Below are 25023 nucleotides of genomic sequence, written 5' to 3'. Positions count from 1 at the left end.
GAGTTACTAAGAGGGAAATTCCACACTGCTGGGTCACAAAGATAAGTAGGCACAGATCCACAAGGTTTTGAGGAGCTGGGGGCTTTTGACTTACCACAGTGGAGGCCGCCTAGGGTTTGACCTTAGCCCCGCCACTGTTTCTCCTGGAGCCAGGATAATTTGGTGATGCCTGTAGGAAGGGATGAAATCCCTCCAGCCCCACAGTAAGGGATCGGGGCTCAACTCTATTGTTACTTTTGTTTCCCTCTCTTTGCTGTATGCCCCCATAGTCTCAGTGGGCTTAGGTTTTGTTTTCCTCTTCCCTTTTCTCTCACATTCCACTGCTGACCTCCAGACCCCAAGCCTAGGGCATTTATGCCTGCCCTCCATCCAGCTGGGAGAGCCCACCCTCTGCAGCATAACCTGAGTCTGGGGAAATCCTGTGCATCCTCCACCAATGGCTATCTCACTCACTTTCTTCCTGGGAATATTCCACCCAACTGCCTTCTTCAGAGCTTGATGTGTGGCTGGGGAAATCCTGCCTGCATCCTCCACCAATGGCTAGCTCACCCACCTTCTTCCTGGGGATATTCCACCCAACTGCCTTCTTCAGAGCTTGATGTGTGGCTGGGGAAATCCTGCCTGCATGGCTGAGGGAGCTCTATCCATTCTTTGCGGTCCCACATGACTGAGGGAAGTTTCTCCAACCTGCTGTAGTGCCTCACATGGCCTAAGGCAGCTTGACCAGCACTTTCCAATTCCAAAAGACCAACACAATCCCACTGAAAATGGGGACCAGGCAAGGATGCCCCTTGTCCCCAATCTTATTCAATAGTGTATTAGTTAACAGCATAAGGCTAAAAAAAAAAAGGACATCAAAGGTATTTGCCTGGGGAAGGAAGAGGTGAAACTATTTTTATTTGCAGATGATATTATTTTATATATGGAAAATCCCAAAAGCTCCACAAGGGGAGTACTGGAAGCAATGGAGGAATATGGCAGTATGGCAGGATACAATATTAACAGACAGAAGTCTATAGGACTGCTATATACATTGGATAAGACCACACAAGGGGGAGATTTAAAAGGGAGTACCTTTCACCATAGCCAAGAACAAATTGAAATTCCTAAGGGTATACCTGACTAAAAGAACAAAAAAATCTTTATAAGGAAAACTACAGAACACTATTACAAGAAACCAAGAGTGACCTCAACAAATGGAAGAATATCCCATGCTTGTGGACTGGAAGACTCAATATAGTAAAGATGTCAGTCTGCACAAGGCACTGTATAAGTTTAATGCAATCCTGATACAATTACCCTCATCTTTCTTCAAAGCAATGGAAAAACTGATTACCAATTTCATATGCATAAGGACGAAGCCCCTAATTAGCATAGAACTCCTCAAGAAGAAGGACACGGTGGGAGGGCTTGTTTCACCTGACTTTAGTACATATTATACAGCCACAGTGGTCAAACCACATGGTATTGGTATACTGCCAGATACTCAAACCAATGGAAAAGAACTGAAAACCCAGAAATAAAATCATCAGCATACAGACAACTTATCTTTCATAAGGGCCTCAAAAGTATCAAATGGGAAGCAGATGCCCTCTTCAATAAGTAGTGCTACAAAAAATGGATATCTACCTACAGAAAAGTGAAGCAAGACCCTTATCTCACGCCATGCACAAGAATAAACTCAAGGTTCATCACAGACCTCAAGGTAAACCCCCGAACTATTAGGGCCATCAAAGAGGAAATGGGACCAACTTGAGAACTTTGGCACAGGGAATACATAGGCTATCAGAAATAGGGAAGGACACAAATACAGATGAGTCACAAATTGACAAGTGGGACATGCTGGTGATAAAACAGCTATGTAGATAAAAAGAATTCACCAAGAGAGTAATAAGGGAGCCCATGGACTGGGAAAACATCTTTAGCAATGACACATTAGACAAAGGCTATATTAGTAAAATCTACAAACTCTGCTAGCTTACAAAAAGAAAAAAAAACTTAATTGTCCACTGAAGAGGTGGGGAAAGAACCTGAACAGAAGTTTCACAGAGTCTGAAATCTGAATGGCCAATAAACATGTGAGAAAATGTTCCCAATTATTAGCCATAAGAGAAATGCAAATTAAAATAACTATGAGATACCACCTAACACCCTCAAAGATAGCCCAATTCAAAAATTCAGAAAGCAACCAGTGTTGGAAGGGTTGTAGTGAGATAGGAACTCTCATCCACTGCTGATGGACCTGTAGGTATGTACAGCCACTATGGATATCAATTTGGCAATATCTAAAACAGATGGAAATTGAGTTACCATATGACCCAGAAATCCCCCTACTGGGCATATACCCAGAAGAGGCAAGAAACAAACCAAGGCCAGACATTTGTGCTCCAATGTTCATTGTGGCACAATTCACAATTGAAAGGAGTTGGAAACAACCCAAATTTCCATCAACAGACTGGCATTCCTTGATGCTCACCTTCCCAACATGATTACTGAAGACAAAATGGTTACATAAGCAAATGTGGTGAAGAAAGCTGATAGTGCCTGGCTATCAAAAGATAAAGCATCTGGGGTTTTACAGGCTTGAAGGTTAAAAAGCGGCCATCTAGTTCAGAAGCAACAAAGCCCACATGGAAGAAGCACACCAGCCTGTGTGATCACGAGGTCTTGATGGGATCAGGTATTAGGCATCAAAGAACAAAAAATCATATCATTCTGAATGAGGGGGAGTGTGGAGTGGGGACCCCAAACCCATCTGTAAGCAAGGGGACATTCCCTTACAGAAGGGTCGTGGGGAGGAAACGAGCCAGTCAGTGCAGTGTAGCAACGATGAAACATACAACTTTCCTCTAGTTTGTGAATGTTCCCTTCCCCCCTTCTCCCCCCCAAGTATCATGATCCCAATTCTACCTTACAAATCCGGCTAGACCAGAGGATGTACACTTGTACAGATAGGAACTGGTAAACACAGGGAATCCAGGACAGATGAATCCCTCAGGACCAGTGGTGGGAGTGGCGATACTGCGAGGGTGAAGGGAAGGTGGGGTAGAAAAGGGGAATCAATTACAAGAATCTACATATAACCCCCTCCCTGGGGAATGGACAACAGAAAAGTGGGTGAAGGGAGATGTTGAACAGTTTAAGACATGATAATAATAATTTATAAATTATCAAGGGTTCATGAGGGGGGTGGGTGGGGAGGGAGGGGAAAAATGAGGAACTGATAGCAATGGCTCAAGTAGAAAGCAAATGTTTTGAGAATAAGGATGGCAACAAATGAACAAATGTACTTGATCCAATCGATGAATGTATGGATTGTGATGAGTTGTAATGGCCCCCAATAAAAATTTTAAAAAAGAATATATTTACATATATACATGCCTATATTATTATACCTCTGTAAATATCTTCTGCCTCTTAATTCTTTCCTCTACCTCCTTTTACTTTCCTCCTGTATCACTATAATGTTAAATCTTCATTCTGCTCTCAGTAATTCCTCTCGGCTACATTGCACTTGATCAACAGGCATTCTATATCCTCCTCACTATTAATTTTAGATCTCTTGTTGTGCCCTTGTCCCTGAGACACAGTGTGGGAATTGTGTGTGGTCTGATCCTCACACACTGGGGCGAAACATGAAGGGAGTGAAACAGAGCAGCAAGGGGAGCAAAGCAATGAAGTTCTCAAGGAATCCTGAAAATAGACTTCAGACTCAGAGGGCAGGGCTTAGCACCTCATCAGACTCAATCAGAAACATTCATAAGGGTCAGCAGACATACCTCAAACTATTTATAGGCCCTTTTCTGCTTCTTTTTTCATGTCTATGTAAATTAGTTAAGATAAACCATCTAGTGGAGACAACAATGGTACTGACCATAGTGAGGGGTCAGGGGGTAATGGGAGTTAGAGATATTTTCTAGAAGAGCCACATTAAATAATTTACTGTTCCTGCAGAACCCAGCAGACTCTCCATAGGAGAAAGGCGGGACAGTCTACTCCGTAAAGATAGCAGTTTTGGAAATGCTATGGGATAGGCCTGCCCTTTTTACAGTGTCACTCTGAGTGGGATGGACTCAATGGCATCAACTGTGGTTTGGTTAGGCAGCTCACGGTTATATTTGAGAAGCATAATTGAAAAAAAGGCAATTCTTAGATAAAAGTGTTACATATAATATGTCTCTTTATGAATATCCGAGTAATTCAGCAAACTAGTCTATGTATTTTAGGGAAAAGAATTAAAAACTGAAGACTATATGACAGTAATTAATAAGTTTTGTTTTCGCTCCCCTTTTCTCTGTCAATTCTTGGGTATATACTAATGATAGTGTCACTTGAAGAAAATGCTATGACCAGAAACCTACAGGACCCTAATCTTGTATTTCTTGTGCCAGCCATCGTTCAGTATTTGCTAACTTTCTATCTGAGGTCAGGTCATAGAACATAACTATTGTGAATAATGGGAATTAGTTACATAAATCATTCATTGACTATGGAACAGAACATTGAAAACGCTTTATAAATTCAAATTCAAACCTCTTACTTTACACATGAGCATACTCAGGCATTGAGCTATATGTAATTCTATGAAAATGGATACAGTGTCTGGGGTCCTACAGGCTTGAAGATAAACAAGCGGCCATCTAGGAGGGAAGCAACAAAGCCCACATGGAAGAAGCATGTAATCACACCAGCCTGTGTGATCACAAGGTGTTGACAGGATCAGGTATCAGGCATCAAAAGACCCAAAACAAACAACCCTAGAGATATAAATGAAGGGGGTCAGAGTGGAGACCCAAAGCACATCTATAGATCGTTGGATAGCCCCTCACAGAAGGGTCACAAGGAAAGGAGGAGTTAGCAAGTGTCCAGTGTATCACCAACAAAACACACAACTTTCCTCTTGTTCTTTAATGCCCCTCCCCACCCCACCCCCACTATCATGACCCCAGCTCTACCTTACAAATCTCTCTAGGCTGGAGCATGTGCAGATAAGAGTTCTCAGCACACAGTAGTGAGGACAGATAAAGCCCTCAGGAATAGTAATGTGAGTAGTGTTACCATGAGGGTAGGGAGAAGGTAGGGAGAGAAGGGGGAGAAAGGGGGAGTTGATTGTAATGATATATTCCATTTCCCTGGAGCAGGAGCAATAGAAATGTGGGTGAAGGGAGAGAGTGCACAGTGTAAGATATGAGAATAATAATACTTTAGAATTTACCCAGGGTTCATGAGGGTGGGAGGATGGGAAGGGAGGGGGAAAAAAGCTGATACCAAGGGTTCAAGCAGAAAGAAAATGTTTTGAAAATGATGATGGAAACATATGTACAAATGTGCTTGACACAATGGATGTATGGATTATTATAAGAGCTGTAAGAGCCCCCAATAAAATGATTTATTATAAAAATGAAATACTAAAAAAATAAAGATAGCAACAATAACTAAAAAATCCCTATGAAATGGGATATATTCAGTAATTTACAAAAATTCCCATAAGTCCATTTCTAGAGGGTATTAGCTGTAGGTGTTATTTCTCAATAACGTGCTATCACACCACTATAGTGGTTTTCAAACTCTTTCACATAGAACCCTGTGATCCCATCGAAGTGTGTCAAGGATCCCAGGGAAAGAGGGGGAAGAATAAAAAGACGGCAGTGAGCCCTGAGCTATGCCTTAGGCTGCTAACTACAAGGTCAGCGGTTAGAACCCACCAGCTGCTTCAAGGGAGCATGGTGAGACTTTCTGCTCCTGTAGAGATTCAGTCTCAGAAATCCCCAGGGGCTGTTGTTGTTTGTCCTCTACAGTGGCCCTGTGTCAGAACGGACCCAACGGCAGCGAGTGAGCAGGAGGATTGACTATCCTCTCTTCACATCGGACCTATCTACTTGCATACATTTCATATTTGGGGTTCTAGGAAGATTGCGTTTTCTTCTTTTCCGTTCTTCTTACCTGTTGGAGAGCACTCCTCTGCTAAGGAAGTGTTTGTAAGTCATTGTTTTAGAACGACAGCAAGAGAGAACGACAGTCTAAAGTAGACATTTCCCAGAGCACGAGATTGAGTTCCTCCTTAGCACAGCTCTTCTTAAACGTTATGGGAAGCATCTGATGAGCCTAATAGACTCTCTTCACACACACACACACACACACACACACACACACATATCATATAAACGCCCTTTTGGGGGGCACTACTTGTGGCAGGATTATGTGCTTACTGATATGCATTCACAGGTTGAGGGTTCATAACAGCAGATCTAAAACTTATTTAGAGAACTTTTAAAATAACATCAGTTGGGAAAATGAAAACTTGAGATTAATATTAGAATTTGTTTGAAAATGGTGTTTGTTGCTTTGCTTTTAGTATAGATTTATATGTATTTTCCTGTTTAATGAAAGGCAAAATCTAGTTCTGACTGAACTTCAAGGATTACTTAGAAAAGCCTTTGGGGCCACATTGCTGTCCCTCTTATTCATGGATTCCTTCAACTGATACAAAGAATTAGTTGTGGGAAATAGTGCTTGAGCGCATCTGTAAGTGAGATGGCTTACAGTACTCGCATTCTCAAATCCAGAACCCACTGCCGTCAAACCACTCTGACAATTTCTGAGGATTTGGAGAAATGTTAGTGCAAAGTAAATTTTGCTACACACACACACACACACACACACACACACACACACACACACACACACCGTCCCCACCCTCCCCGGCTCTCCTGTTTGTCTTACCTGGAAATATACCAGGCCAGGCTGAGTGATGTCTACACCCCGTGGCCATGCGGGTCCTAGCGTTGGGTGCTCTGTACAGTTTAGTCAGAGGATTGTAGGGGTGTCCAGGGTTATTAGGAGAGTGACACCAAGGGCTGCGAGTGGGAAAAAGGGTTGGTGGGATTTCTTTTTCCCTGTAAAAAAAACAGAAAAGAAAGAAAACCTAAATTGGATCCCAAAAAGCATTTTCTGCAATCGCATTGCATTACATATGGAAGTACAATTAAAGTGAAAGCATTTTGAGACCATAATATGGCTTTTTCAGACATGGAGGGACAGAATGTTAATTATAACATCACAAGCATTTGCCTCCAAATAAATAATGTAAATCGAGTCCCCCCATCTACAGTAGCTCCCCATCCAGATTCCGCAGAATATGAAGTTTCTAGATGAGAGACTGCACCTTCCACCTCAAACCAGAAAACCAAACTCATTGACATTGAGTTGATACCTGCTAAACACGTGCTAGTAACTTCTCCACAGCCTTATCTCTAATAGCAGTGGTGATGAGAAATTAAAATGGCAAAGGAAGTCACAAGATTATATAACGAATATTAGTAGCCTTTCTTCTACTGCTCTGTTTTTATGCTTCACATATAGGCCCTACTTTAAATCACAGTGCTTAAAAAAACCATTTCAATGGAAGCTCTTACAGATACCACAATCAAGATCTTTTGATATACAAAATTCAAGATAGATAATAAGCCCCTCACGAGTAATGACTCCCTGAGGATAAGGCAAGAGCAAGAGGGAAAGTGGGGAAGAGGGAACTGATAGCAACAATGACTGTATAACCCTACTAGAAGGGAACAAACATCAGAATTTTAGGTAAATGGATATATGGGATGGTGTAAGTTATGGCAAGAAAAACAATTATAATAATACATAATATATAAGTGTTCACGGGGGTGGAGGTAGGGGAGGGGGGGATAAATTGGAGCTGATAGATCAAGGGATTCAAGAGGAAAGAAAATATTGAAAATGATGATGGATTGTAAATCATAGTATCTGGACTTTTTTGATGATCTGTTTTGACTGCTTTTGATTTATCTGTTTATCAATGCCTACTTGCCATTGCCCACAGAACCTTTCAAATGATCCTATAGGTAAAATGTTGAGTGATACAGAAGCCATCAAGAGAAAATGGAAAGAACACAGGAGTCACTGTGCCAGAAAGAACCAGTTGACAGTTCACCATTTCAGGAGGTAGCACCTGAGCAAGAACCAATGGTGCAAAGGAAGTAGTTGAAGCTTCACTGAATGCACTAGTCCAAACGAAGGCTCCAGGAATTGATGGAGCACCCACTGAAATGTTTCACTCAGCTAATTAAGAACTCACCTGTCTATACCAAGAAATTTGGAAGACAGATACCCAGCCAACTGACTGGTAGGGATTTTATTTGTGCCTTTTCCAAAGAAAGAAGACCCAATAGAATGCTCAAATTATAGAACTCTATTACTGCTATCCCACAAAAGTAATATTTTGCTTTAAGACCATCCAATATGGTCGAAGTACTACATTGATAGGGAACTCCTAGAAGTTTAGGTGGGATTCAGAACAAGATGGAACAATGTGGAACAAGGCGATGTCATTGGTGATCTCAGAAAGATCTTAGTTCAAATCAGATAATACCAGTGTGATAGGTAGGTTTATTGTGCCAACCTGGCCAATAGAAACATGTGGGATTAATCAGGTCACAATTTGTTTGGAGGGCAAAGAGATAAATGGTTCAGCAAGGCCCACCCCCTCTCTCTTGCTCACTGCCGGAGCATGAGTGCTGCTGCTGTAGCTAGTTCTCTGCCTCAACCCGTGAGCTACACTACCTGTGGTCCAGGCAACCCCATGGATCATGTCACTAGAGCTTGAGGCTCCTTCAAGACCTGCTTCACTCTGGGGCTGGTGCATACATCACTTGAGCTTGAGGTGGTGGACTCCATCCCCTTGTATTGCTTGTATTCCATATCACATCCAGTCTGCGTTGCTAAGCTCCTGAAGTACTGACTATTGGTGACCCACCCTGCTGCTTGCTGTCTGTGGGCAGACTCTGCTTGCCTTGCCCCAAGAAGACTCTGCTGTCTGCTTCCTTGACATTGGACCTGGCAGCCCATGTGAGTTGAAGGACTTCCAGTACATTAACTCTTCCATGGAAGTAAGTTGAACTGAACCATCTGTACTGTGGTGTGGACTAATTAGCTGTTATATTCCTTCTTGTGATATAAACCTATCCATATATATATATATATTCATAAGTGTCCTGGTTTTATTTCTCCAGAGGAATCTGCCTAACACAACCAGAAAGATGTTTACTTGTGTTTCATGGACTATGCAAAGACATTTGACTGTGTGGACCATAAAAAACTGAAGAGATGGGAATTCCAGAACACTTTATTGTGCTCATGCAGAACTTGCACACGGACCAAGAGGCAGCTGTGTGAACAGAGCAAGATAATATTGCATGGTTGAAAATCAGGAAAGGTGTGCATTAGGGTTGAATCCCCTCACCATAGTTGTTAAACCTATATGGTGGAAAAATCATCAGAGATTCTGGATTATATTAAAAAGAGTGTAGCATCAGAACTGGAGGAAGGCTATTAACAGATGGCGCCATCTTGCTTGCCGAAAGTGAGGAAGAATCGAAACATTTGCTGATGAAGATATGGGATTGCAGCCTTCAGTAAGGATTATGACTCAATATAAAGAAGACCTATTTGTCACAATTGGACCAATAGGTAACATCATGAAAAAAATGGAGAAATGGTCGAAGTTGTCCTGGATTTTGTCTTCATTGGATCCGCAATCAGTGCTAATGGAAGCAGAAGCCAGGAGATCCAAAGATCAAATGTACCTATTGCATTAGGCAAATCTGCTGCATAATACTCTTTAGAGCATTAAAGAGCAAAGCTGCTTCTTTTAGGACTACGGTGCTCCTGAACCAACCCATGATATAGTTCATTGCCTCATGTGCATGTGAAAGTTGGACATTGAATACAAAAGATGAAAAAGAATGAATGCATTTGAATTGTGGTGCGGGTGAAGACTATTGGAAATACCATGAACTGCTAAGAGGACAAACCAATCAGAAGAAGTAAGGCCAGAGTGCTCATTATAGGCAAGGATGGCAAGACTTCATTTGACATATTTTGGGCATATTGTCAGGCAAGACCAGTCTCTGGAGAAGGACCTCATGTTTAGTAAAGTGGAGAGGCAGTGAGAAAGAGGATGGCCCTCTAAAAGATTATTGACCCAGTGGCTGCATCAATCGTGCAGGCGTCGGAACATTTCTGAAGATGGCGCAAGATGGTACAGTGTTCCATTCTGTTGTACATAGGGTTGCTATGGGCAGAGCTGACTCGATGGCCGCTAACTGACAACAATAACAATAAATTGCCATTGAGTAACTGATAACTCACTAACTCAGGGAAAGCCTCACTTAGAAAACAAACAAAAGCTTACCTCTGAAGGACTGGAATGTACTCCACCTGACACGACGAGGTAACTCTCTCGGGATGATCGTGTTTTCCTTTAGGTATTGTGCTTATGGATGTTGGACGGTGGATTGTGCTCCTTTGAGATGCAATTGAGCCTCTGTTAAATTCAATGTCGGTTTCTAATTTCTCCCATGCTTGCTTCCAGTGAATAGGTGTGTACCAGGCAATAGCCTAGGAAAAATGGTTCGCAAATAGTAAATTGTTCGTGTTAGATAGATTTTTGTAAAATGCCATAGGTGCATTGCAATAGCCTTTAAGAAAGCTGTATAAAGCCATTCACAGGGGTACAGTATGAAATCATGACCTTCATTTCCGGGTCTGTGGGACGTCAGGTAGTCACTTGTTGACCCAGACTGTGTCCTCACATATAAAGTTGTATGAGTGCTGATGGAGAATTGATTCAGTTAAGCCATTGAATTTAACTATAAAGAACCATGGGGGCAAAACAATATTCTACATCCTATTTCAGTTAGTAGTGACTGGGGTCTTACAAGCTCACGTGTGACCATCTAAGGTGCAACTATGTCCAGAGTACATGGGGACAATTCGTCCAATGGCTTAATGGACCACAAGAACATTAGTTTCTGTGACTCTCAGACCCAGATAACTAGATGGTGCCCAGTTGCCACTAACAACTGCTCTGAACAGGATAGTCTTAGAAAATTCTAGACGGTGTAGGAAAATGAGGAACAAACCTTAAAACCATAAAAAATACCAGTGTAAGAGTCTGAAAAGTAGGATGCCTGGTGGGGCTTGATCAAGGGAAATATAGCCAAGTGGAATTATTGAAACCTGAATGAAGACTGAACATGATAGTAGGACAAGAGGAAAGTAAAAGAAAATAGAGGAAAGAAATAGGTGGCAAAGGGCGTTTATACAAGTCTAAATATAGGCATGTACATGTCAATATATATATATATAAAACTATTGCAAAATAGAACCATGTACATATATTTATATGTTAGTATTAAGGAAGCAGATGGACATTGGGCCTCTACTCTAATACTCCCTCAACACAAGAACACTCTGTTCTAATAACCTGGCTTTTTGTTAGGCTCACCTTGCTGACACGATTGCTTAAGACAAAGTGGATGCATAAGCAAATGTGGTGAAGAAAGTTGATGGTGCCTGGTTATGAAAAGATATAGTGTTTGGGGTCTTAAAGGTTTGAAGATAAACAAGTAGCCATTTAGCTGAGAAACAACAAAGCCCACATGGAAGAATCACACCAGCATGTGTGATGATGATTTGTCAATGGTATCAGGTATCAGGCTTCAAAGACCCAGAACAAAAAATCATATCAATGTGAATGAAGAGGAGTATGGAGTGGAGACCCAGCCCAACTGTAGACAACTGGACATCCCCTTACAGAAGGGTTGAGGGGAGGAGATGAGCCAGTCAGGGTGAAGTATAGCACCAGTGAAACATACAACTTGCCTCTAGTTCTTTAATGCTTCCTTCCCCTGACTAGCATGACCCAGACCTTACAAATCTGGCTAGATCAGAGCATGTACACTGGTACAGATAAGAGCTGGAAACACAGGGAATCCAGGACAGATAAACCCCTCAGGACCAATAATGAGAGTAGCAATACCAGGAGGGGATAAGAGCTGTATGAGCCCCCAATAAAATGATTTAAAAAAAAGAGCTTGAAAAGGAACTGACCCCCTTGGCTCAGTTTTCAGCCAAACCATCTGACTTCAAATCTGAACCCAAATCTTAATTCAAATCCTAATGTCTTTTCTGACAGTTAATTCATTCTCCTCCTTTCTTGTCTTTTAATGAGCCTCTACTTTCTTCATGTATGATACTTTTGATGTCACACCACAATTCAGGAACAGGAAGGACATCACTTTGAGGACCTAAACCTACCCGTGTCATTTTCAAAGACTCCATATGCCCTGAAACCTCGACAATTTAATAAAGCAGACTGCAGAAAAATTGATGCATTTGGATTATTGTGTTGACAAAGACTATGGAAAGTAAGTGCACTGTCCAAATAACAAACAAATCTGTCTTGGCAGAAGGGCAGCCAGAATGCTCCTAAAAATAAGGTTGACCAAATTTTGTCTCGTATACTTTGCATCTGTTGCCAGGAGAGACCAATCGCTGGAAAAGAGCATAGTGGTTGGTAAAGGAAAGGGTCAATGAAAAAGAACAAATTTCTCAAGGGGATGAATTGTCATGGCGATTGCAACAAGGGGCTTTACCATGAGAAAAATGTAAGGAATAAGTTGTGTTTCATTCTGTTGTACACAGGGTTGCTATCAGTCAAAGCGGACTTGACAGCACCCAACAACAAAACCCGCCTGCAGGCACAGTCAATACAGCGTAAGTTATACAGCAAGCAAGAAAGACATGCAGAGACATCCTGATCAACATATTATAGTCTTAGTCATTCTGCGACAGTAAGCTAGGCTGGAGATAAAATTAAAAGGCAGATATTTAAGGAAATTTTAATGATGGTTTTAAAAAAGGAAAAACTTTTAGAAAGAGATAGCATAAAACCTTACTGATGTAGCTTTGGGTATATTTTTTACAGTAATACTATACACCAAGGTAGAGTTAAAATGTAAAATGTTGACTATGAATTTCTCAAAGTTATTAATGACGCATATTATTTTGTTACATGGAATCTAAAGTAAGATCATTACAAAATAGACCGCAGACTCCTACTAGATTATCAGTCCTTTGAGAAGAGCTGCTGGACCTTAATCTGTTACATTCTGACCAGGTAGCACAGCCCATAGGATAGAGAAAAATAACAAAAATATACTAGGAAATGAATAGAGAAGGCCAGTGTGCAGTGCTATCCTGACTTATGTTGATCTGCAGGCGACATGTCAGAGGTGGAACTAGGGCTCACGTCACCTAGTGCAGTAGATCATGACGTCACCACCCTGCCCCCCACAGATTTTTTCCCATACCACACAATACAGAATACGTAGACATGTTTATTATCAATTTTTCACAGAGAATAATATGCCTTAATATCACTATAAACTGCTTAAATGCAGGATTTCTTGGATTATGTGAGCACTAACAGCAATAATTGTTTGTTGGTCTGTTGGACAGAGAATCAACAGCAGCAGACATAAATAAACCTGAGATCAGCATTCACAACATGACCGCCCAGAAATCAATTCACTTAAAGCAGTATTCTAAATAAAACAAGCGGAGAAGACTGACAATCGGGAATCAGAGATAACAATTCACAATGAAGACAAATGCAAAGAAAATGGAGGGAAAGGGGTAGATCCCAAATATTTGAAGGGAATGGAAGAGAAATAATTTGAAAGGAAGAATAGAGTGTTTTCAATCTGGGAAGAAAGCAATGACAAATAGCAAGGCGCCCTGAGTCAAAACCGGTGCGGAGACTGAAGCCTTCATAAGGTTCTGGCGGGTCTGTAACAAGGTGTGACCAGTGTGGGGGGTAGCAGGCCCTCCCTGAAATAACTGGGAATAGAGGTTCCTTCTACCCCAGTGATCCCTCTGCTGGGTGTAAACCCCAAAGTAGGAAGACCCACAGCACTGAAAAACAAATGCACACTCATGTCCATCACAGCCCTGTTTACAATCGCAGGCAGAAGCAAACAGCCTACATCCCCTTCAGGAGAAGACTGGATTAAGAACCGTGGGTCCAGCAGAGAAAGGAAGTCCCCAGGGAATACAAAAACTAGATTTTGGGGCCAGGGTGTGGCACTCCATCAAGACTCCACTGGAAAACACTCCTAAAGGTCAACAAACAGACCTTGAACTATTTACAGGCTCTTCTTTCTTTGTGTCATTGTTTTTGTTATTGTTGTTGTTTTCTTTTGTTGCTTGGTTCTGCTCTGTCTTGGTTTTGTGTATATTATTATCTCTGCAGGTTTATCTAGATAAGATAGGTGAGATAGACATCTGGAGGAGAAAACGGTAGGACCCATGGTTACATGGAGACATGGGAGAGGGGAAGGTGGGGGAGAAGAAGTGGTGTTAACCAACCCAAGGAAAAAGGACCAAGTGATTCAAAATCAGTGGTGAGGAGGGTGTAAGAGGCCTAGTAGGACTTGATCCAGAACAATGTAACCAAGAGGAATTACTGAAACCCAAGTGAAGGCTGAGCATGATAGAGGGACAAGAGGAAAGTAAAAGGAAATAGATGGAGGAGCTAGGAGGCAAAGGGCATTTATAGAGGTCTAAAGACAGGCATGTAATATGTAAATATATTTCTATGTGATGATGGGGAAATAGATCTATGTGCATATATTTATAGGTTTAGTACTAAGGTAGTAGATGGACATTGGGCCTCTACTCAAGTGTTGTCTCAATGCAAGAACACTGTGTTCTATTAACCTGGCATTCCTTGATGCTCACCTTCCTGACATGATTACTGAAGACAAAGCAGGTGCATAAGATATAGTGTCTGGGTCTTACAGGCTTGAAGGTAAACAAGCGGCCATCTAGCACAGAAGCAACAAAGCCCACATGGAAGGAGCACACCAGCCCGCGTGATCATGAGGGCTTGATGGGATCAGGTATCAGGCATCAAAGAACAAAAAATCATATCATTGTGAATGAGGGGGAGTGTGGAGTGGGGACCCAAAGCCCATTTGCAGGCAACTGGACATCCCCTTACAGAAGGGTCGTGGGGAGGAGATGAGCCAGTCAGGGTGCAGTGTAGCAACAACAAAACATACAACTTTCCTCTAGTTTGTAAATGCTTCTCTCCCCCACTCCCACCACTATCATGATCCCAATTCTACCTTACAAATCTGACTAGACCAGAGGATGTACACTGGTACAGATAGGATCTGGAATCCAGGACAGATGATCCCTTCAGGATCAGTGGTGTTGCCCGGAGGGTGGAGGGAAGGGGGGGAGGAAAGGGGGAAACCTATTACACTGATTTCCATATAACCCCGTCCCTAGGAGATGGATAACAGAAAATTGGGTGAAGGGGTGGAGGGAAGGGGGGGGAGGAAAGGGGGAAACCTATTACACTGATTTCCATATAACCCCGTCCCTAGGAGATGGATAACAGAAAATTGGGTGAAGGGAGACGTCGGATAGTGAAGACATGACAAAATAATAATAATTTATAAATTATCAAGGGTTCATGAGGGAGGGGTGAGTGGGGAGGGAGGGGGAAATGAGGAACTGATAGCAAGGGCTCAAGTAGAAAGCAAATGTTTTGAGAATGATGGCAACAAATGTGCTTGACAGTGGATGTATGTATGGATTGTGATGAGTTTTGTGAGTGTCCAATAAAATAATTTAATTAAAAAAGAAAAAGAAAAGTTTGTCCATACACATAATACTATGCATTGCTAAAGAATTCAGATAAAATTCTGTGAAGCACCTCTTGGCTTGGATGGACCTAGAGAACATAATGCTGTGAAGCTAGTTAATCACAGAAGATTAAGATTTTGGTACCAAAGAAAACAGACTGATGTTCTAAGGTGGCGAGGGCACAGGAAGACAGATGAAGCAATGGGATAGAGAGTAGTGGTGGGCAAACTGTGGGTTTCTGAGTCTATAACTATTAACCAGAGTAGAAAGATCAGCCTTTCTCCTTCTGAAGCTACTGGTGGTTTTGAACTACCAACCATGCAGATTGCAGCTAAATGGTTAACCACTATACCACCAGCTCTCCATTGTTAGCTAGTGGGTAGAGAGGTGGTAACTTAGGTAGAGGGGAAGGTAGTAGTTATCTGCTGGAGGGAGAAGAGAAATCAAGGGAAAGGGGAGGACAGGCCATTGGTGGGTTTCATGTATAGTAACCCCCCATGTGATTCACAATAAAAATATTTTTACATTGTTCTGTAAAGTCTTTCTACATTGAATTACAACATTAGGTACAACATGATTACTATGTGAGGGGAAATCTTTTAAATTTTTTATCCTTTTCCTTTAATTCCAACTTCCTTCTCAAAATAGTTATTGGGGTAGGTTCACAATTAATAATTACTACAGCATTTTAGTTAAAAATCTGGAAAACGTCACAAGATCAGCACATATAAAAACACGAGCTTGTCTCGTGAACAGAGAAGAAAGCAAGTGATTTGAAGTGTGCTTGTCAGGGTAATAATTACAGCCCGCCTGTCTTGCATTAGGAGGTTACAAAAAATCGTTTAGCATAGAGTTTTTAGACCTGTGGATATATTGATACAAGTCATAGGTCTGGCTTACAATAAAGTGTTTTTGTTGATGTAGCGAACTAGAGGTATGTTTTTATAAAATAGCAAATTTGTTTGAATACTGCACAGAAATGTTCTAGAGAGTCATTTTGCTGTCAACCTCTCTGACAGTGTCACCTGGTAATAGTGTGCACCCCCTGCAGTCCCCTAGTGATGTCACTGTCACATATCAAATTAAATAGAAACTTGATTCTGAAATTTGAGCTAGTTTCTTAGGACTAGGGAACATCACAATAATTGTTTCTCCAATTGCACATAACTCTCTGGCACTTGTGACGCTGGAGAGATTGCTTTCGGCAGGTCTGATGTGTTGCTGTGTTTAGTGACAGCTTCATCTAAGCTTTGGTGGATGGAGCCTAACTGAGCGAGGAGATATAAACAGAGCCACTCATTATATTAAAAGCGAGACTTAAGAACCGGACACTGACTTCACCATTGGGCTTGCACAGGATTGTTGTACAATTCGGGCTTGTTATAAACTTGTTTTGCTTCTTCCAAAGAAAGTCTGAGGGAGGCCCATGCTTTGCTTCAGAAGCTGCAGCCCACACCTGTAAGAAAATAGACGATGCTGTTGGAGTTCAGAATAGATTTGTAAATGTCACAGCGTTATTGCAACATAGCATTTGGGGCAGACGAGGTTGTAAAATGTGACCATATCAAGCCATGCAAATCAAATAGCCCCTGGCAGCAGTGGAAAGGGAAGCGCCGAGAAGGCGCAGGAGGTAGGGATCCTTCAGCATCAAAACAAGCAGCTGTCTGCTAAGCACATCTCCATGCTCCTCTTGTAAGAACTGGGTGTGTTCACAATCGTTCATCTTCACAGTTCAGTCAGAAAAACACAGAGTATTGTAGACCCAATTGAAGAGCCCTTGGCAAATTAATTCAGGGTATTAACTGATACTTTGAAGGTGGCCAAAAGAATACAGTTAGCTAACTATACACACAGGAAAAGATCACATTTTCAGAAATGAAGAGTTTCTCCCTCCCTGTACAAGTCTAGTTCATGGTATTTGTATCTTTTACTCACGGTGACAGTGCACTTGGCCGGCATTATAAGATTGGGAGGGAACTGGTACGAAGCAACTTTGTGGTCGTTCAAGTTCTGCTGGAGATAATGATTTCCAATCTCCAATTCTTTGTCTTGGGAAGAGTTCATGAGCCTCACAAATAACCCCCCGTTATGCACATCGGTTATTTTCATATGTCCAAGAGCACTAGAGATTAAAACAAAGCCCCATATAGTTTGTCAGCCACTGTAAGCTCTTTCTTCTGTACTTTTTACGTCATGCTCAAACTACAACCATAAATATTTCTTGCAAGCCCTGTAAAATTAACGCTATTGTGTAATTCACTCGTTACCAACACATGTGATAGTCTTTCTTCTTGTTCATCAAATCCTTACCAAGACTTGAAACTTTCAGACATACCGGTAATTTTTTTCAGTTTGATGGGCATAAAATGATACCTTGCCCTTTCAGTATCCATTTATTTTAATTGTAGGGTTTCCCCTTTTGTGAACTTTCCTCTTTTAATTTGGTCGATTTAAAAAATACTGGTCATTTATATTTTCATAATTGATTGATATATTTTAATATAATATTTAAAGCATACACATATTTTTTCAGAATAAGTTTTTAAAACTTTCTATGACACCTATATGATATCAGAAGTTTATACTTTAAAAAATATGACTGCTGTGAAATGTATTTGTCTCGTTACTGCTTTTTGCGTATAAATTAGGCAACTTTTCCTAACTTTATATTTGTGTGTGGCAGGGGAATAGGGAGGGGTGGGAGGAGAAAGTCTATTGTCCATTGATGTTACATGAGACCAGTCCTCACCCTGGAAAAAAAGAAAAGGATGCTCTCTAATACAGTTAACAAGTAAATTTGTTTTCCACCACCACTAGGGTCTACCTCATGCTTAAACCATAATCATAAATAAATCCACTTTGTGGGTTCTTGTGAAAACTTTTGTGCAATGAATGCTGGTATAGAGGTGCACCTTTGCCTTCCTGCCTTTGCTTCTGGGAACATAGCAAGGCTTAGGTTGCTGGATTATGTGGCAACTTTCTGTTAAATTTTTGAGGACAGCCAAGCTGTTTTCCACCATGGCTGAACAGTTATGCACACCTATCAGCAACCTCAATGAGAGTTTTCGGTATTTTGCAACCTCTCCAACACCTGTTGCTTTCTGTTTTTATTTTTTTAATCACTAACATTCCGGTAAGGGAGAAACAGTATCTCATTGTAATTTTTATTTGTATCTCTCTAATAGCCTGTGACTTTGAACATCTTTTCATATGCTTATTAGCAATTTGAATATCCTCCTTGATGAATATATGTTCAATTTTTTTGTCCATCTTTTGATTTTTTGTTAAGTTGTAAATTAAAAATATATATATTTTTGGATATTAGATGCTTTTTGGATATATGGCCCCTCACATTTTCTTCTAACCTGGAAGTTGTCCTTTCACTTTTTTGATAATGTCCTTTGATGAGCAAGGATATGTAACTTTTATGAGTTCACTTTTGCTGTTTATACGTTTGTCGTCATGTCTGACACTGCATCGTGAAAACGAAGGGCGACCCCTTTGGTCTTTGTCTTAATCTCAGCATTCATTTAGGTCCTTGATCTGCTCTAGATTGGTTCTTGATCATCAATTGTTTCTAATTGCTCAGAACATGAAATGATTATGTATCAATGAATCACTCAGGGTTTTAGATCGAATTAAATGATCTATCAACACATTAGAACTTTATTTCTTACTTATTTATTGTTCCTATCCACAATGGAAGATATTCAATAGTTCAAATGGGATGTGTACCTGGATCTAGCTTGATTGTCTTCAAAAATCGTAGAAAAGTGCTTCCATCTTTTCTCCATGGGGTTTGATGAAGCACATTTGCTTGAGCCACAAAACAAGGATTGGAAATAATCCCTCCCGTCCCCAGTCACAGCTGTCTGAGGAACAAGGGATGAGACTTGTTTCTTTGGAACTCTGAAACTATTGGTTCCTTTCAGAGAAACTGGAGAGAGAAGCAACCAGGCGGGAAATAAGCAACAGGATATTAAAAGAACCCAAATCCATTCACTTTTCTCTCCCTGCATCTACAAAATTATATACATACACACACACACACACACACACACACACACATAAATGTAGATTCACTGTCAAACTTAATGAGATTAGAAGCTTTAAACACAAATCCATAAAACAACACCCAGAAAGTGAATGGTTTAGTGTTACCTAGAACTTAAATTCTGAGCACTAGGTTTGCAGGAAGGTAGGGTTTGCACTGGGAGGCTTACATACATGTTGAGTCTCCCTAGAGCTTCAGCCTCCACAGCGTTCTTTCTGGTCATTGACTGGCAATATGACAAGCTTTGGCTTTAGGCAAAGTAAATTTGCTTCAGTCTCACCCTCCAAGATTTGTCCTAACATATTGATCCCAATCATGGTCCCTCTCTCAATTCCCTAGCCCTCCCTGTGACTTCAGTGAAGTGATCTGCTGGCAATCGTGATTTTGTGACAGTCTCTTTCTAGGCCTGTTTACGTTGGCATGTGTCTGTGACTCCTTTAGGTAGCCTGGCCTCAGGCGGATGGTCTCCTTCATCCACATGACTCAGTTTTGTCTTTGCCTGTGCTTCGTCCTATGTAAGGCTTACTCAGGGTTCTTTATAATATATATTTGAACTTGGGTCCATATTTCTACCTACAACAAATAACATTGAATTCCTAGAGATCACATCAGTCATTGAAGTTTCATTTATATTATCCACAGAAGGACTGTGTGCTGTTGATTATTTAGTAGTACTAGTAGAATTAACATGAAGTGTTGAGTAGGTAAAACATTTGAGTCTCCCCAATTTGGCTATATTACATATACTTATGGCTTTGTTCTACTTTGTATTTGTTATTCTCCCTAAATTGCTGCATATGTAATACATATGTATTAATGCCTCAAATGAGCCTGTTCCTACTAAGATTTAGTGCTTTTTTTAAAGGCAAAGAAAGCATGGTTGTTAGTGGTTATTCATTGGTTGCTACATGCAAGAATCCATCAGCTGCTCCCCGAGAGAAAGACAAGGCTTTCTACGCCTGTAAAAAGTTATGTCTCAGAAACCTATAAATCTTAGAGGCTGCTGAGTCATAATTGACTCAAAGACAGAGAGAGTTTGGTGTTTAGAGTTTAACCAGCTAAAATACTACAGTGCTAAATTAACACTTAATCAAATTCTAATTTGTTTTGAACATTTGGTCTTGTGAGTATCTCATTAGTAACATTCAAATATTTAGTAGGCCTCCTGACTCTTCATAGGACTATGCTGGATAAGTCTAATGAGGTATTTGCAAAGAGAAACACTATGGAGAAGCATTGTGGTGATTGGAGACCAAAATGCCTACTGGATTTAGACAAACCTGATATTCTATGTCACTTCTGCCAATTATTAAGTCAAATTTTCCAAGTTTCAGTTTTCCTGAACTTAAAGCAAAAATAATATAACCTTATGAGAGGAACTGTGAGAAATTAAGATAAAGTACCTAGCACAAAGTCTGGTATTTAGCAAGTATTCAATAAATCATGTTATTGCAGAATAGGGTTTGGCCAATGTGACCGCAGGTCCAACATCATGAAAGATTAACTAAGAGTATTTAGAGGTTGCTTTAGATGCTTATATGTTAAAAAAAATTCACAGCAGGGTGGCCAATAAAAATTAATAAAATTGGAGCTCCTAAGGAAGAGTCCACAAATATTATGCATAGAAAAAATTGTATATAGTTCATCCCCATCTATCAAGTATTTACTTAATATTTAAACCCTTTGAGGAGCCCTGGCAGCATAGTGGTTATGAATTGAGCTGTGATTCACAAGGTCAGCGGTTTGAAACCACCAACCGGAGCTGCCCTGTACCGGAAAGAGCAAAACCATCAGTGGAGTTTCTGCTCCGTGGGAGCAAGATGGGGCTTTTTACTCCTGTACAAAGGGGCGACAGTTCTGGCCTGCCCTCTGAGGTAGCAATGAGTCAGCACTGACTGATGGCAGAGAGCAAACCCTTTGGGAAAGAATAAACAATAACTTTCGTAGGAACACAACCCGAGGGCTGAAAGCTCTTACATTTCGAAAGGGAAAAAGGCACATTAATCGTTGCCTCAGTTGTTTCATCGGAAGCAATAGATCGAATGCACAGAATGCTGCGAGTCTCGGTGCATCGGCCATCTATTTGTGAAAGCAGAATCTACAGCAATGGAAGAAGACTACACCTCAATCCGCCTTTCATCTTGGAAGGGGAAGCCACTGCATGCTGTCCCCCACTTCCCACCATACTAGGAGCCTTCACAGTTTAAGCCAAATACGGCATGTATGTCAAGATGCCAACGGATAAAAAATCTTCCCTCTCTCTGTCTAAGATTTGTGTTTGCAGTTTTAAGAACAAGTCATTGGTAAGAGGCTGATGCAACTTTGGGATGTTGTTTTGAAAATTTTCATAGACATACTGACACTGAAATATAGGACATAGGCCTTTTGTAGCCCTAGAACAGTGGTCTCTGCCTTCCTCATGGCACGACCCTTTAATAAAGTTCCTCATGTTGTAGCAACCCCCAAACATAAAATTATTTTTGTTGCTACTTCATAACTAATTTTGCTACTGTTATGAGTCATAATGTAAATATCTGATGTGCAGGATGTATTTTCATTGTTATAAATTGGACATAATGATAGCGGAGTGATTAATCACCAAAACAATATGTAATTTTATATTGTGAAATACTTATTTCTAATGACAAATGAAATTTTGTCTTGAAGCATGGTGTAGCATGGGTAACAATCTTCACGTCGGGTACTCATATGAGGACAAATTTGCATGTGGGCGGAGCGCCTGGAGACAGAGGAGCTGTGTCTCTGTTCTTAAGACCATTGGAAAGATGTGTTTTCCGATGGTCTTAGGTGACCCCTGTGGAAGAGTCGACCCGCAGGTTGAGAATGGCTGCCCTCGAACAAAACCGCATCTAATGTTTTGTCAGGTTCAGGGAAGTACAAGGGCAAAACGGAACACAGAGCGATGCGACCGGGTTGTAAACGTCCACAGAACGCGAGAGGAAAACGGAGGTACCAGATAGTTATGGGAAGGCTGTTTCTTCCCGTCTTTGCAAGTTGTTTGGTGGCAGGTGCTTGAAATACCCCAAATCCTCCCTTTTCTAAGAGACATCTGTCCTGATTCACAACTAACTTTAATTGAGTACTTACTATGTGCTAGGCTTTATGCTAAATATCCCCAAGGTCAGCGGTTATTTTTAAGAACCATGCGGGAACCTCCTCAAAGTTCTCCCCCCATGATGAGGATGCCCGATAGAGCGAGTGTGATCGTGCTGCTTCTACCACAGGACCCTTCTTATCTTCCCGCCTCTAACTTATCCAATGTCCCCGCCACCCTTTCCTCGTCATCAGTTCCTTACTTAGTTTATTTTTACTTTTTTGTTTTTTGTTGAGAAAAATGAACATTTCTCTGTCCCTTACTAAAGCAGTATGTGTCCCAAAGGCACAAATTATACAAGGCTATGCTGAATCATTCTGGTTGCATGCATAGGAAGAATGGGTATTAGTATCCATTAGAATTTTTAATTTTCTAGCAATTCTAGAATATATTATGAATCAATCCAAGAACTATCATAATAACTCAAGACACATATCCTTCTTTTTTAAGAGATCATCTTATGGGGGGGGGGTTTCTTATAGCTTAAAAAATCATTTTATTGGGGCTGTAAAACTCTTACCACCATCCATACATCAATCCATTGTGTCAAGCACATTTGTACATTTGTTGCCATCATCATTCTCAAACATTTTGTCTTTCTTTCAGCTCATTTCCCCTCCCTCCCTCACAAACCCTTGATAATTTATACATTATTATTTTTTTCATGTCCTATACTGACCACTGTCTCCCTTCACCCACTTTCTGTTGTCCATCCCCCAGGGAGAGGGTTATATGTAGATCATTGTGATTGATTCCCCCTTCTTCCCAACCTTCTCCTTCCCCTCCTGGTATCGCTACTCTCATTATTGATCCTGAGGGGATTATCTGTCCTGGATTCCCTGTGTTTCCAGCTCTGATCTGCACCAGTGTACATGCTCTGATCTAGCTGGATTTGTAAGGTAGAACTGGGATCATGATAGTGGAGGCGGGGAGCGGTAGGAGAGGAAGCATTAAAGAACTAGAAGCAAGTTGTATGTTTCACCGGGGCTGTACCACACCCTGGCTGGTTGTCTCCTCCCCATGACCCCTCTGTAAGGGGATTTCCTGTTGCCTATAGATGGGCTTTGGGTCTCCACTTCACACTCCTCCTCATTCACAATGACATGACTTTTCGGTTCTTTGATGCCTGATAACTCATCCCTTCTACGCCTCGTGATCACACAGGCTGGTATTCTTCTTCCATGAGGGCTTTTTGAGTTTGAGGAGGACTTTGTAGATCCTGTCAGACATATGGGCTAACGTTGGATTTGTGGGCTTGGACTGCACTGGTTGGGACGCTATCTAAATGTACACTTACCCTTTATATAAACTCTCTTATACATATATGAGTGTCTGTGGATTGGCTTTCTCTAGTCTACCCAGACAAACACCACCTATCTTATCTAGATAGACCTGCAAAAATAATAATATGCATAAAAAACAAGACAGAGCAAAACAAAGCAACAAAAGAAAACAACAGCAACAACCAAAAAAATGACACACAAAAAAGAAAAAAAAAGGCTATAACTAGTTGAGTTTGATCTTACAGCTCTTATAACAATCCATGCACCAGTTAGATCAAGGATACTTGTACTATGTTACCATCATCATTTTCTAAACATTTACTTTCTATTTGAGCCTTGTATCAGCTCCTCTTTCCCCCTCCCTCTTCATCCTCCTATCCTCTTGAGCCCTTGAAAAATTATAAACTATTTATATTTTCATATTTTACACTGACTGCTGTCTTTCCTCACCCACATTTTTGTTGTTCTTACCTGGGGGGGGGGGAGGGAGAAAGGGGGTGAGAGGATCATTGCAATCAGCTCCCTCTTCCCTCCAGGTATTGCTGCTCCCATTTCTCTTCCTGAGGGGTATATCTACCTGGATTCCATGTGTCCTGAATGCTTATCTGTACCAGTGCACATGCTCCGGTCTAGCCAGAACTGAAAGGTAGGACTGAGATCATGATAGTGGGGGGTGAGGAAGCCTCAAAGAACCAGAGGAGTATTGTGTGTTTCATTGGTGTTATACTGCACTCTGATTGACTCATTCCTTCCTTGTGACCCTTCTCTGAGGAACTCTTCTCTGATCCGCCTTATTCTCAACAATACACTTTTAAAATTTTGTTTTCTGATGCCTATTTCCTGATCCTGTCAACACATGATCACACAAGCTTGTGTGCTTTTTCCATATGGACTTGTTGCTTCTCAGCTAGATGACTGCTTGTTTTAACTTCCAGCCTTAAAGACCCCAGATACTCCAATTTTTGATAGCTGGGCACCATCAGCTTTCTTCACCACATTTACTTATGCATCCATAGAGACATATATCTTAATCAGAGAACTGATATTTG

At 41.0% G+C, this 25023-nt stretch overlaps 1 protein-coding gene across 1 annotated transcript in view; it reads right to left on the bottom strand.

Moving 5' to 3' along the window:
• Positions 1–17855, bottom strand: part of LMNTD1 (lamin tail domain containing 1) — a 153161-nt gene extending 135306 nt beyond the window's left edge. The window contains exons 1-5 of the mRNA XM_075553320.1: positions 17833–17855; positions 17458–17644; positions 16859–16978; positions 10217–10422; positions 6724–6896 (exon numbers count right to left, since the gene is read on the bottom strand). Of these exons, the coding sequence (XP_075409435.1) occupies positions 6724–6896; positions 10217–10422; positions 16859–16978; positions 17458–17644; positions 17833–17855 (709 nt within the window). The remainder of the gene's footprint in view (positions 1–6723; positions 6897–10216; positions 10423–16858; positions 16979–17457; positions 17645–17832) is intronic.
• Positions 17856–25023: the final 7168 nt, after the last annotated feature.

This window comes from Tenrec ecaudatus, chromosome 6, assembly GCF_050624435.1.
Source record: "Tenrec ecaudatus isolate mTenEca1 chromosome 6, mTenEca1.hap1, whole genome shotgun sequence".
Lineage (NCBI taxonomy): Eukaryota > Metazoa > Chordata > Mammalia > Afrosoricida > Tenrecidae > Tenrec > Tenrec ecaudatus.
Note: the sequence above shows the minus strand (reverse complement) of the source record. Positions and strands in the feature narration are given on the sequence as shown.